The sequence below is a fragment of the Rhea pennata genome, chromosome 1, assembly GCF_028389875.1.
Source record: "Rhea pennata isolate bPtePen1 chromosome 1, bPtePen1.pri, whole genome shotgun sequence".
Lineage (NCBI taxonomy): Eukaryota > Metazoa > Chordata > Aves > Rheiformes > Rheidae > Rhea > Rhea pennata.
Window position 1 is genome coordinate 207,067,249 of NC_084663.1, and position 12,200 is coordinate 207,079,448.

General features: G+C 37.6%; 1 protein-coding gene across 1 annotated transcript in view; it reads left to right on the forward strand.

Moving 5' to 3' along the window:
• The window catches only part of NOX4 (NADPH oxidase 4), a 105,433-nt gene that overhangs the window by 21,597 nt on the left and 71,636 nt on the right, over positions 1–12,200 (forward strand). Inside the window, exons 8-11 of the mRNA XM_062577985.1 lie at positions 3,318–3,398; positions 8,027–8,255; positions 10,277–10,441; positions 10,590–10,652. Of these exons, the coding sequence (XP_062433969.1) occupies positions 3,318–3,398; positions 8,027–8,255; positions 10,277–10,441; positions 10,590–10,652 (538 nt within the window). The remainder of the gene's footprint in view (positions 1–3,317; positions 3,399–8,026; positions 8,256–10,276; positions 10,442–10,589; positions 10,653–12,200) is intronic.

Below are 12,200 nucleotides of genomic sequence, written 5' to 3' on the forward strand. Positions count from 1 at the left end.
TTACTGTAACTGCAAGTGCTTTCAAGCCTTTCCACCATCCAGTCGGTAGAATCAAAGCCCTAAAGAGATCAACAGCATCCCCTATTATTCTGGCACTAATTCTTATTTAGAAATTTTACCCTGGCTTCTCCCTCAGGCATATAGCTCAAGCTTATCTTTGTAGTCTGTTTTTCTAAGGCAACAAGCTTCCATGTGCATATTTCTGTTGCAATGCCCTTCTTCCCCCTTAATTTTTGGCCAATTGTGACAAATTGTATAAAGATCCAGAAGCCAAAATGATGCTAGACTTGTGCGTGTTTTGTGAAAATAATTAGGCTAGCAGAGTAGAGAAGATTTTGTCTTCAGTTTATCGGTCATTATTAGATATCAGAGAATTGGCACAGAGAGAAAATCCTTTAAGGTTTTTAGCTATTGAAGATTATCAATTCCAGTCCCTTTCCATGTGGATTCTCAGGTCCCTAACAGTGCCAAAACTCATGCTGTAGTCTTAGGAAAATTCACTGCCTGTCAGAAACTGAATTTGATTTAAGTATTTCAGAGTGCATTAAGCTATCTTAAATTTCCTTTCCTTCCTTCTTGTGTTCCTCCTGAAACTTTTCTTTCCATGATTTTCATGCTATTTTATGTCCTTACGTGTTAAGTAAGCTATAAGTATGTGGAGGAAGGGATTGGCTGCTAATGGTGTAAAAGGGGAAAGTGATTATCTTTTGAAATCTCATCTAAATTTTTGCCATGTTATACCTGAGAATTGGTTCACCATTTTTTATTTAATAATTTTTTGTTAGAAGGGATGTAGAATTATTAGAAAATACTGTAAACATGCAGATAAATGTTCACATCAGATGCTGTTTCTACAAAAGTAACTCTGCTAACTATCAAATTAATGATATTCAAGAGCATTTCCCTTGAACACAGCTAGCAATTTTGGAAATAATATATTTAAAGGAACATTAAAATGTATGCTGTTCAAATGCCATCTCTTTTATAATCAAATATATTTGTTTTCCATTTCATCTTAAACTAACATGTATATTCCTTTTCTAAAGTATCTGTAACAGGCAGAACTCTACTGTCTAAGTTTAACATGTCCCTTTAAATGTATAGCAGTCTCCTCATATGTTTCTTGATAAGTTAATTCTTGCAGAGCTTCACCTGCCAAATTCTAAAGTGGGTTAACCAAAATTAAAATTAAATTCTCAGCTTGTTCACCAATTTTCAGGCATTTGGATTCCTAAGAAATCTGTTAATTCTGTGAGTAGTGTTTTTTTTTTTTTTTTTTTTTTTTTTTTTTTTTTTTTTTTTACCTCACTGGAAGGTAAAATAAAATGTTCTGAAGGACTATAAAAATGTTCATGTGGCGATAGGAAGATTACTGAGTGTGCTAGAATACTGTATGTAGCTGTAGGACCCACAGTTTAGGAAGGATCTAGGTAAAGAAGAACCATATAAGGATTAAATTATTAGAAATTGTTCCTCACAGTGGGAGACTTAAGGATCTCCATCCCTTTAGTTTGAGGGAAGGTGGATCAGGGGATTTAATTACATTCAAAGGGAATTGATGTAAGTGAGAAACCAGAATTTTGTTACAGAAGGATCTTCAGGCAAGCTGAGAAAAGAATAAAATGTTCAACTGACTGGAAGTTGACATTTAGACAAGTTCAGACAAAAAGTGTATGTTGTTATCAGTGTTATCTGTTGAAAACAAGTTGTCAGAAGTTGGGATTGACTTCTTATCCCTGGAATTTTGAAAAAAAAAAAGTGGTTCTTTCTGAAAAAAATGCTCAAGATCTCATCAGAATTAGTTCAGGGTAATCATAATCATAGTTTCTTATGTTGCATTCTGCAAGATACCAAACTAAACCAGAGCGCTAAGACCTGTGTCAGGTCTGGGAGTAAATGGTATTCTCTCTGTGCTTTCCCCTTGTGCTCCCACTCTCCATTCCAACATCCTTTAGTTTCATCTTGCGGATGTTCTCTTCCCCATCTCCTTATAAATACTGATACGGGACACTGCATTGAAATGCCAAACAGGGTGTGGGTAGTTGCAAATGATTTGAGCAGTTTCAATGAGGAAAAAGTGCTGGGGTAGGGAATGGGAGAAGGAACAGGTAGAAGGAGGGTTTTCAAAGCCCCTTGCTGTTGCTACAGTTCTTAGAACTGTTGTTTCTTCAATTTTCTTCTTGGTGGCCCACAAAACAGATTATCTTAATGATCTTTCCTGGCTTAAGAAAAAAAACAATGAATCCTGTATTGACATAAACCAATGTAACACACATCCCAGACATGTATCAAAACAAGTTAGCTGTTATACAAAAGACTGTAGGAGGAAAAATCTGAAAAGGAGTTAGCTGTGTCTAAAGAGTAGCTTCTTAAACTATGTATTCAGAGTTAAGATTGCTTCTTATTTAGTAGTTACTTTGGCTTATAGGTGGAGGTGGAGGGCTTTTTTTTTGGGGGGGGATGTTGAAAGGGACTCTGCTACCATGCTGTGTATTACGAAGAACTGTGTTTGTGTGCTATTAAATGAACCATTTTTAACTTAATCACTTCCTTTTTTGTGACTTACTCAAGAAAAAATGAAAAAAAAAAAAAAGCTTAAAATAGAACAGTTCCAGAGGAGCATTTCCTTTGGTCCTTATTCTTTTTACATTTCCTAACAAACCACTGATGAAAAGAAGTCCTCCTTCCACTTCATCCCTCCTCATCCTATACCAGTAAAGCTTCTCTTGTTCCTGCCAAGAGTGTCAGTCCCAGAGCCCCATTATATGTGACCTCTAACCCCTGAAAATTTTCCTACCTGTCCTGCTCTTGCCTCCATGTTCTAGACCTTCTTCCACTCTATACTCTAAATGTTTCTCTCTTCTTTCCTTCCCTCCCCTCTGCTGCTGTCTGCTCTGCCTGTTTGTGTTTAGTACACTACTCCTCCCTGTTGGACCACAGAGAATGCAAGGAGGCATTCACTGTAAAGAGATTGAGTTTGGAGCCAGGAGGCTGAATAACTGTTGTAGATATGAGAATCTGGTAGGCAGTATGTGGGGCCTATGAAAGCAGAGAAGTCTCCTAATTCAAGAAGTGTTCTCCAGCTAACTCTATACTTGCCTGTCCTCCTTTTTTCTTTTACACAGTCTTTCTTCTATGCCAGTCACTACTTCAATTGCTAGCAGTTTTAAAACTGCTATGATGTGTATGTATTTCTAACTGTGCTTTGCCTATTCTACACGACTATGTGATGTATAATGATCTTTTGTGTGCACAGATCTGCTTTTAATTAGTATTTTGGTTTGAAATGGCATTGAACCATGGTTTATTCTTTTCAGGTTCTCAAACTATGACATTTTCTGGTATACACACAACCTTTTCTTTGTCTTCTATATGCTGCTGATGATACATGTTTCTGGGTAAGTAAATGAAAAACACCGTTCCTTTTCCTCAAGCACAACAAGAAAGAATATCTCTCTGGACTGTTGCTCTTCCTGAGCTTACTTGTACACAGGGGCCAACCTCCTGACAAGATGTCCTCATCTTTGTTTTTTCTGAGAGATAACTATTTAAGTAAAGTTCAGACTGTGGTTTGGAGAACCATCAATAGATGATTCTAAGACAGCTAACACAAAGTTGCTTCACTTTCAGATTTATTCTTTGTCTATTTTCCCAGTTGCTGGTGGGAAATTAAGAAAACATTATTGTCACTTATCTGCCATTTCTTACCTGGCTGCTGAGAGGAGTATGTGAAATGAAGTCACTCATCTCTTTCTCATACCTCCCTACCTTCCCCTTTTGACTTCTAAGGAGATGGAAGGAAAGCCCTCTAATTTTCTCCTTGTTCTGGTACAGAATTTGCTAGGTTTTCTTCCTAGCGATATTACATGAACGTTGTAACAGTGTTCACACACCATCAAACTGATTCATTTTGGTCAGATATGTATCTGGCTCAAACAGGCCCAGCTCTACTGCAAGACAAAGCAGCTTCCATGAGCTATGCCATGTGAAAATCTAGTCCATTAACATCAGTGCAGTTGTCTGTAGACAGAAGTGCAGACATTGGTCCAGGGAAGGGATGTATTTGAGTGAGGTTAATTTCTCCATGTCATCAAACATCTACTGAAACATGGAGTGCTGGAATGTCTGTGTGACACTGAGCCCTGCTGTTTAAAGTAAACAGTGAAAGGTAATTAGGCTTAGCCAGATCTCGGTAGGAATAATGTTGTTGAGCGAAACAAACTCAGCTTGAGACCTGGTGAATTCAAATAATGAGTTCAAAACAATTGAAACTCCTGGACAAAATTCTAATTGTTCTGTGGACTTTTTGCTGTGGCATAGCTCTTGTTCATGGGACTGGGGGACTTGGAGCTGATCTATTCTCCTCATCCTGGGACAGGATGAACTTTCCTAAATTATTCCTGATAGATGTCATCTTGAAAGCATGTGGTAACTTAGACTTTCTAACCTCAGACAATCTGTTGCATTGATTGCCTTCCTAGTATTTTTAATGCCCAGTTTAAATCTCCTTCGCTAGTTTTGTCCTTTGCTCACTGTTTTCCTAGGCACATTGTCATGAAAGGTCTAGTTGGAGAAATTCACAAACCATGGCATGGAGTACTAAAGAAGTATCTTTAAGAAGAGTACAGGCCTCAGTACTGAATTGTAAAACCTTTCAGTATGAGTCTAAAAGAGCTGAATGCCAGATAAAAGTGAAGGAAGAATGATTCATTGAGAGTGGGAGTCAGTACAGTACTAAGACACCTAAATTTAGATCTCTGCATGTTTTCTAAGTGTCTATCTCCCATTATAGTCCAGTGAGTTCTAATGAATGTAGTCAATGGAGCCTGGAGACTGCTCCAACTGACCTGCTGCTATAAAGATCTATATTCAGATAAGCTGAAGAAAGCTTAGAAACCTACATTTGGATGACCTCTAAATGTCATGTCTTAGACATTTACAGACAAATGATCAGTTATTCTTCAGTGCAAGGCATTATGGTGGCTCATTGGTCGAGGGGTATGATTCTTGCTTAGGATATGGAGAGGCCCCAGGTTCATAATCCCAGATGAGTCCTTTGTCTCCTTCTCTGGAGATATTCAAGGCCCGCCTGGATGCAACCCTGTCTAACATGCTCTAGGTGACCCTGCTGAGCAGGGGGATTGGACTAGATGATCTCCAGAGGTCCCTTCCAACCTTACTGATTCTATGATTTCCATAGGCAGATTGGGTGCAGATTTGCCTATCTTGAAGCCTTTCCTTTTGAATATCTCCACAGTTTTCCTATGTTCTTGTTTTATTCAAACTGTTATGGATATGTTTTCATACCATCCTGTTTTTCAGGGTAACCAAACACTGCTAAGCAGTGCATTACATGACATAATTCATCTGTCATATGTGATTGGTTTGTTCTTTCATCCCTACCCTAAAGGAGAGAAGAATCTTTCAGAGAATTATCCTTAAAGATTTTTCTTGCTCTTGTGCTTCTTGCAGTGTGTCTTTCAAATATTTTAGTGGCTTAAGGCTTGATGCATATCACATGAATTTATCTGTATTTTAAGACAGTAATAGCAACATCAAGAAATAGTTTGTTAAAAATACAAATTACATGTTTCTATTACCAATGTAAAGAGCTCCAAAATATTTGGAACCAGATCCTCTATTGGCAAAAACTTAATATTGCTCTGTTTGGAGTTAAATGAGTTATGCCGGTTCACAACAGCTGAGAATTAGGCCTTTGTGCTATTGCTATGGTTATCCAAGGATTTATTTTCTGAAGTGTAAAAATTCTTAAGATTCCACTCACACATTGATCTTTAGTATACTGAGGACCCCCTCAGGCAACTCACCTTAAGTCTAGCAGCTGAAGATGGATGAGAAGATAGGAGTAGTGTAATTCCTTTTAAAGACATCTAGGACCATTGATGTCTAGCTTATCATCATAACAATCTCAAGAAACAGTAATATGTTTTCCAGCTCTTAGCCAGAAGTGAATGTCATCATCCACTGTCAAAGGTGTATATGTGTCCGTCATACATTTAAGCATCTTCTCATCCAGTATTTTGTGAGGCAGAACCATGCTGTTGTCTCCATTTAGGGAGTTGAAAATTGGGTCAGATGTTGATGCATGCCCATACCAATAGCCTGTATTCTGTTGCTCAGCCTATCCACCACTTTGGTATGATTTGTGCTTCCTCTCTCTCTCCCATTTTTCTTTGCAGAAGATGTCTGTCTCCTACTTAGTGACATCCACACTGAGCTTTTAAAAAATCAGCTATTATACCAAATAAATACATGAGGATATATGTCAGGCTCCTTAGAGTTGTACAGAACACAGCCTTTCTGGGAACTGGTCTCGGGTGTGTGAGATGGCTTGCCTTTCCTCAGCAGCTTCAGAAATGGAAGTCATTGCAGCTGGCATTACAGACAGCTTTGTCATCCCAGTTTGCTGCTCAGTTAGCATTTTTGTAATAGTTTAAACAAGCTGGAGATTGCTAGAGGAGATGCTTGTGTTTGCTGTTCAGATATTCATGTCACAAGGAAAATTTTAATTACTCTTTTGAATGTTATGAGGCCAGAGAACCTGAGAGAGCACCTGGTCAGCACACTTACTGGGGTTGGAACTAATCGAAGGAATATTACATGTGCTGTGTTTTCCAGCTAAACCCATGAGGCACTGTAATGTTTATGGAGCAGGGAGCTAGCATAGTACCAGGAGTATCTGTCATTTTGCAAATATGGGATGACCAACAATGTTGCCAGATGTGAGTGATAGGGATGATCAGGCAATAAATGTAGACAGAAACCTGGATCTAGGCATACAGACAATTCCTGAGTGATTTGCCCAGAGTCAAACATGAAATTTGGAGTGAGCAGGTTTAAGTTCCAAACTGCCTTATTCACTGGACCGTGCTAGAAGCCTATTGCTGGCTGTCAGGACTGCATTTCAGTAGGGAAGATTGCCAGTAGCCTGCTGGAGCCCATTTAACTTGGGAATATTGCTTATGTTCTACTTCTCTCTGTTCTTGTGAATTAGACACTATCACTGTTGCTGCTGCTGCATGTGTATGGAGGGGGGAGCGTGTAGCCTTATACTTGGAACATATACTTGAGATGAGCCTTCTCCACATGGCCTAGCACTGAGAAGGCAAATCTCAGCAGTCATTATGCCAACGTGCCGTATTTTCTAGCTGGCAATGCCCTACCCAGCTGTCATTTAGCCCTTTGTTTTTCAAGTATTCTTACTTATGATTTTACTGTCATCAATTACATATTCTTTAGAGGCAAGTAGTACTTTTGAGGAGTTCTATTACTATTATTATCGATTCTTTCCCTTTTTGAATGATTCATACATGCGTTGAGATATCCCAGAGTGTCTCAGGTTTCCATTTCTTAGTTTCTAGCTGCAATTGCAAGATTTTCACTTCGTTTTAATATAAATCTAACTTTAACCTAAAAGACAAGCACAGACCCCACAAGATAAATTGCAAGATTGGTTCCTTGGCTTTCATGCAGAACTTTCTTTTTCCTTCTTTCCATTTGACAAGGTGATATTCAAAGGAGCAGTAATGCTTACAGATCATTCCGTTGTGTGTGAACCTGATAAACACCAAGTGGTGGGAACATTCCTGCAGTTTATGAGTTGGCAACTTAGGACACTTCTGCTACAGATTGCCTTAAAAAACAGGGCTTAGTGACTGTAGGGAAGAGGAGTGAAAATATCTTGGGTGTGATTGAACTGGAAATGTGATTATTTAATTTTTCTTCAAGGCTCCCAGAGTGTCTCCCCATTTCAGGCAATTTTCAGCTTGAGGCTGTTCAGTGAGGGAGTGCGAGTGAGCTGGAAAAGTTAAACCTTGCCTTTAGTGGAAGAGGGATCTATTGTTGCAAAGCTTCAATCTCATTGAAAGTCCTGAAAACAAACTAAATAAAAATCCATATAGACAATGAGCCTTGGGACTACTTTCTGAAATCCTCTTCAAATTAAGAAAAGCTGGTTGGCTTTGACTACTGCTTCAGTGTCTTTGTTATTTTTCTGTTCCTGTAGGGGCGTGCTCAAGTACCAGTCTAACTTAGAGGAACACCCTCCTGGTTGCTTTAATCCTAACAAAACACTCCAAGAGAATATGTCGGTGCCAAAGGATTTTGACGAGACGTTTCCTGACTACACTACTGAGCCTTTCCCAGAGGACTTACCAGTATCAGAACCCTTTGTACAAAATAACTTTGTGAGAATTTGTTCCGAGGAACCCAAGTTCCAGTCGCACTTCCCAGAGGTCTGTATGATCCGACGTTTCAGGTATTACAAGCCATGCCAAGTCTTACAGTCAGCCATAACCACTAATATTTGCTTTTCCAGACCAGATGTTTTAATAATGTAAAACATTATTAAAACCCTTTCAGGTTTGGTGAGGAAAAAACAATCTGTATTAAACCTTGAATTGCGTAAGTGTGGTGTATAGAATAGGATGGAAAAATGTCAAGAGATTTGCTCTAAAATATTCCCTTTTTTACTACATGATAAGACACGTATTGATGTTGCTATAAATGTGATTCTAAATTACAGCATAGCACTTCAAAACAAACTTAGTATTTATATAACATATTCACACAGTCCTTTTGTAAGCATTGTGAGTGCAGCAGCTAATTGAAATAATCAAACACTACTTGTTCCCTTTTTTGCCATGCAGATGCAATTGCTAATACACATTTCTGGGATGCAGTTGTTTTCGGTTTGGCTTTGTGACAGGGTAGCCTGTTGTTTGCAGGGAATAATGTTATATGTAGTATGAGTAAATGAATATAATGACAATGGGTATAAAATTGCCTTTTTTTTTTCTGTTTTCCTTTTGTTTCTGCATGTCTGGTGGCAGGAGTTTTTCTTCATCTAAATTTTATCATCCCTTTTGAGGAAAGGTGAGCTGGGCTATGTTGAAAGATAGCCCGAGGAACTTTGGGAATACTGAGCTCACAAATCTAAGGCCCAGTGTTCAAAGTGATCCCATAACAGACTTCACAGGGGTTTCTATTATTATCATTATTTTCTGTAGAACATAAATGACCCTTAATATCTTCTGTGGGACCCCATTTTACTAAGGAGCGTGTAATAGCAATAAGTAGTCAATGATACACTTATGTCGTACAACAGGATCCTTTGAATTTGTAATTTGTTGTGCTACTGCACCTGAATTTCAAGTCTCAATGTGTATCTAGCTCCGTATGTATGACCTATAGAACATCAAATAGTGTCTTCTTTGAAGCTAAAGACATATACTTTAAAGCTATCTATGTGAAAAGAAATGCCATAGAAAGAAATAGTCACTTGATGTTCTCCTGGCAGCTGGTAACTTTATTTTAGAACTTTTTTGGATGCACTTAGAGATACCAAGTCCAAAACAAAGTTTGCATTGCTCTTAGGGCTTGTGAGCTACTCAAATTTTTACAGACAGAGATGCTTGAGGAAATAAATGCTCTGGTAAACAAGAGATGCTAATGTGCAACTTTAAAAGTTGGGATGGGAAGATGGATGAATGACTAGGGCACTTCCAGTGTCCTGACTTGAGTGACTTAGCAGATGTGGAGTCAATTGTTAGCTCTGCCATAAGCTCTTGCTAATTGACTTTTAGGATGGGATTCAGCTAACAGCTGCAAATATCTCCAGCTAGGCACACTGGGTTTGCTTTATAGTCAATGCAGAGAAATGGGTGCAGTCAAGGCACAATTTGTCTAGCTACATGTCTTCCACAGGGAAAAATGAATCCTGCCTATTTCTTTCCCTTGCCTATAATGTTCTTTTAACTTACTGCAAGCATAAATTCTATAACACAGACATTGTTTCTTATTTTTTTGCCTATAACTGATGATTAAATGAAGGTAATAGTCAAATAATATTGCAACTCATACAGTGTTTGTGCTTAAAGGTTAACCAGTTTTATAATACTTTGGTCATTTAGATTTTGAAACAGTAAATGTACTGTGTCATTCACTGCTGAAATCAGTTGTAATCTAAGTACATAAAATTAGAGTAACATGGTTGCAAATGAGGACATTAGCATTTTGTTCCTGATTAGTTTTATGATTGAAATCATTTGTGCTTGTGGATGATGCTGCCAGTTAGACTGATTAAGCCCCCATAATGAGCTTAGATTGCATGTAGAGAGATGGGAGATTACTTGTGACCAAAACACAACCCAGCAGATAGGTATGAAATGAGGTCCTGCAACTACTTGCATTACTGTGAAATTAGAAGAAATACAATGAAAAGTCCTTAGTGTAATATGCTGCTGTTCTCTCTTAGACGTGGTTTTGGATTTCTGGACCTTTGTGCTTATATTGTGTAGAAAGGCTGTACCGCTACATCCGCAGTAATAAACCGGTCACAATAACTTCAGTGATAAGCCATCCATCCAACGTCCTTGAAGTGAGGATGATGAAAATCAACTTTAAAGCAAGGCCTGGGCAGGTGAGTTAATATGTCCCTAAAAAATCACTGCTGTTCAGATAACATTATCTATAGGGATGATTTCCACTTATTATATACTAACCAACCACAGAATGTTTTGAACCTATCTTTTCCATCATTTATTTTTCTTTGGCTGATTTTATTTCAGTATGTTATTCTACACTGTCCAAGAGTGTCAGCACTAGAAAGCCATCCGTTTACCCTTACAATGGTAAGAAATCCTTTTACTTTGACATAATGAGTTTTTTTCAGGTACTTTCCCATTTATTTATATCTGGTGAGCAAATGGTCTCCATTGCCTTCAAGGTGAAAATTCCCTTCAGAAGAGCTTATGTTTCATTTATAAGGGTAACAATGAATATGAAATAGCATGGTTATTATGTATGACAGTACTCAATACATACTTAATTTTCTGCACTGCTGAGAAAATTGTAATGAGAACTTTTTTCAAAGTCTTCTATAAGTGTAAAACAATAATAAATAAATAAATAAAACCCATGTGATTTTGATCATTCAGTTTCAAATAAAAGAGGGTTCAGCCATCTGTTTGTGAACCTTAATGCAGAATGAGCACAAATTCTAATGAATTTTCTGTCATTTTCTGTCATTTTTGCTATTCAGTAAAATGAATAGGCATTCCCTCAATTGCCTTTTTCGAACAAAGTTAGAAGAACATCAAGTCTAAAAAAATGTTTTAAAAAAAGATTTCTGCTTTATTTTTACATTACTTCAAGTCACTAATATATCTCTTAATATACCAGTGAAGTCATACAACCTTGGGATTATTACTTATTTAGCTCAGTCTAGCTAGAGTGAGACCTCATGATCCAGAAAGACTGGAATAAAGTGAAATTGTATTTAAATATACTTGAAGCTCTGCAGGAGTGAGCAGTGCAGAGGCCTAGTAGATGCTAAAACAAAATTTTTGTAAATCTAAATTTCATCAGAAATTAAGTTTGTACTGTAAATCTGGCAGTGAATCTTGGTTAAGGGAATCTGCCTTTCCATGGCTTAGTGTAAGCCAAGAAAGAATATTGGTGCTGGTGTGGTAAAAAGCTCTTCCTTTTGACATAGGCAAATGATGACTTGAAGCCAAGTGCAGAGTTTTGCATTTGAAAGAGAAGCGGAATGAAGCCTATATTATATGAAGTTTTTCTGGCTACTATGATTACCAGTAAAAAGCAGAGGCATGTGTTATTTATCTGTTGTTAACTCCAGTAGGCAATAATTGAGGCCTTCATCTGTATAGTGCCTAAAAATAACCAGAAGTGCAGTGCTGAAAAAAGATGTGCGTTGCACTATCCATGGGATGGTAGCTGGGTTATTTTTTGTGTAGAATGGTTTAATCACTATTTCTTTCAATTTTTTATTAATTTAGCAATTGGAAGGTAAATTTAAAGCACACAGCACAAGTCTTAGATTGCTTTTAACAGTAGTTATGCACTGGCGATGGAGTTACTCCTGTTCTATACATCTCATTTAAACCTTAATCTCAAAATATTATGCTCTTGTTTTCTTACTGTCTAATTCAGTGGAAATAGTAGTAATAATTTGATCATTGTTAGTAGTTATGTAGTTTGGAAGATACGGGACATTTTATAAAGATTTGATCTTCTTATATTAGGAAAATAATGGATTGTGTTATATTAATTTTCAGAAATAATGCCATCACAGAATATAAGACCTGATTCAGCCGTAGTGTTTTCTCTAGCAAAACTTTTCTCCCACACCCCCCCATGGGAGTTTTAGTGAGAATAGA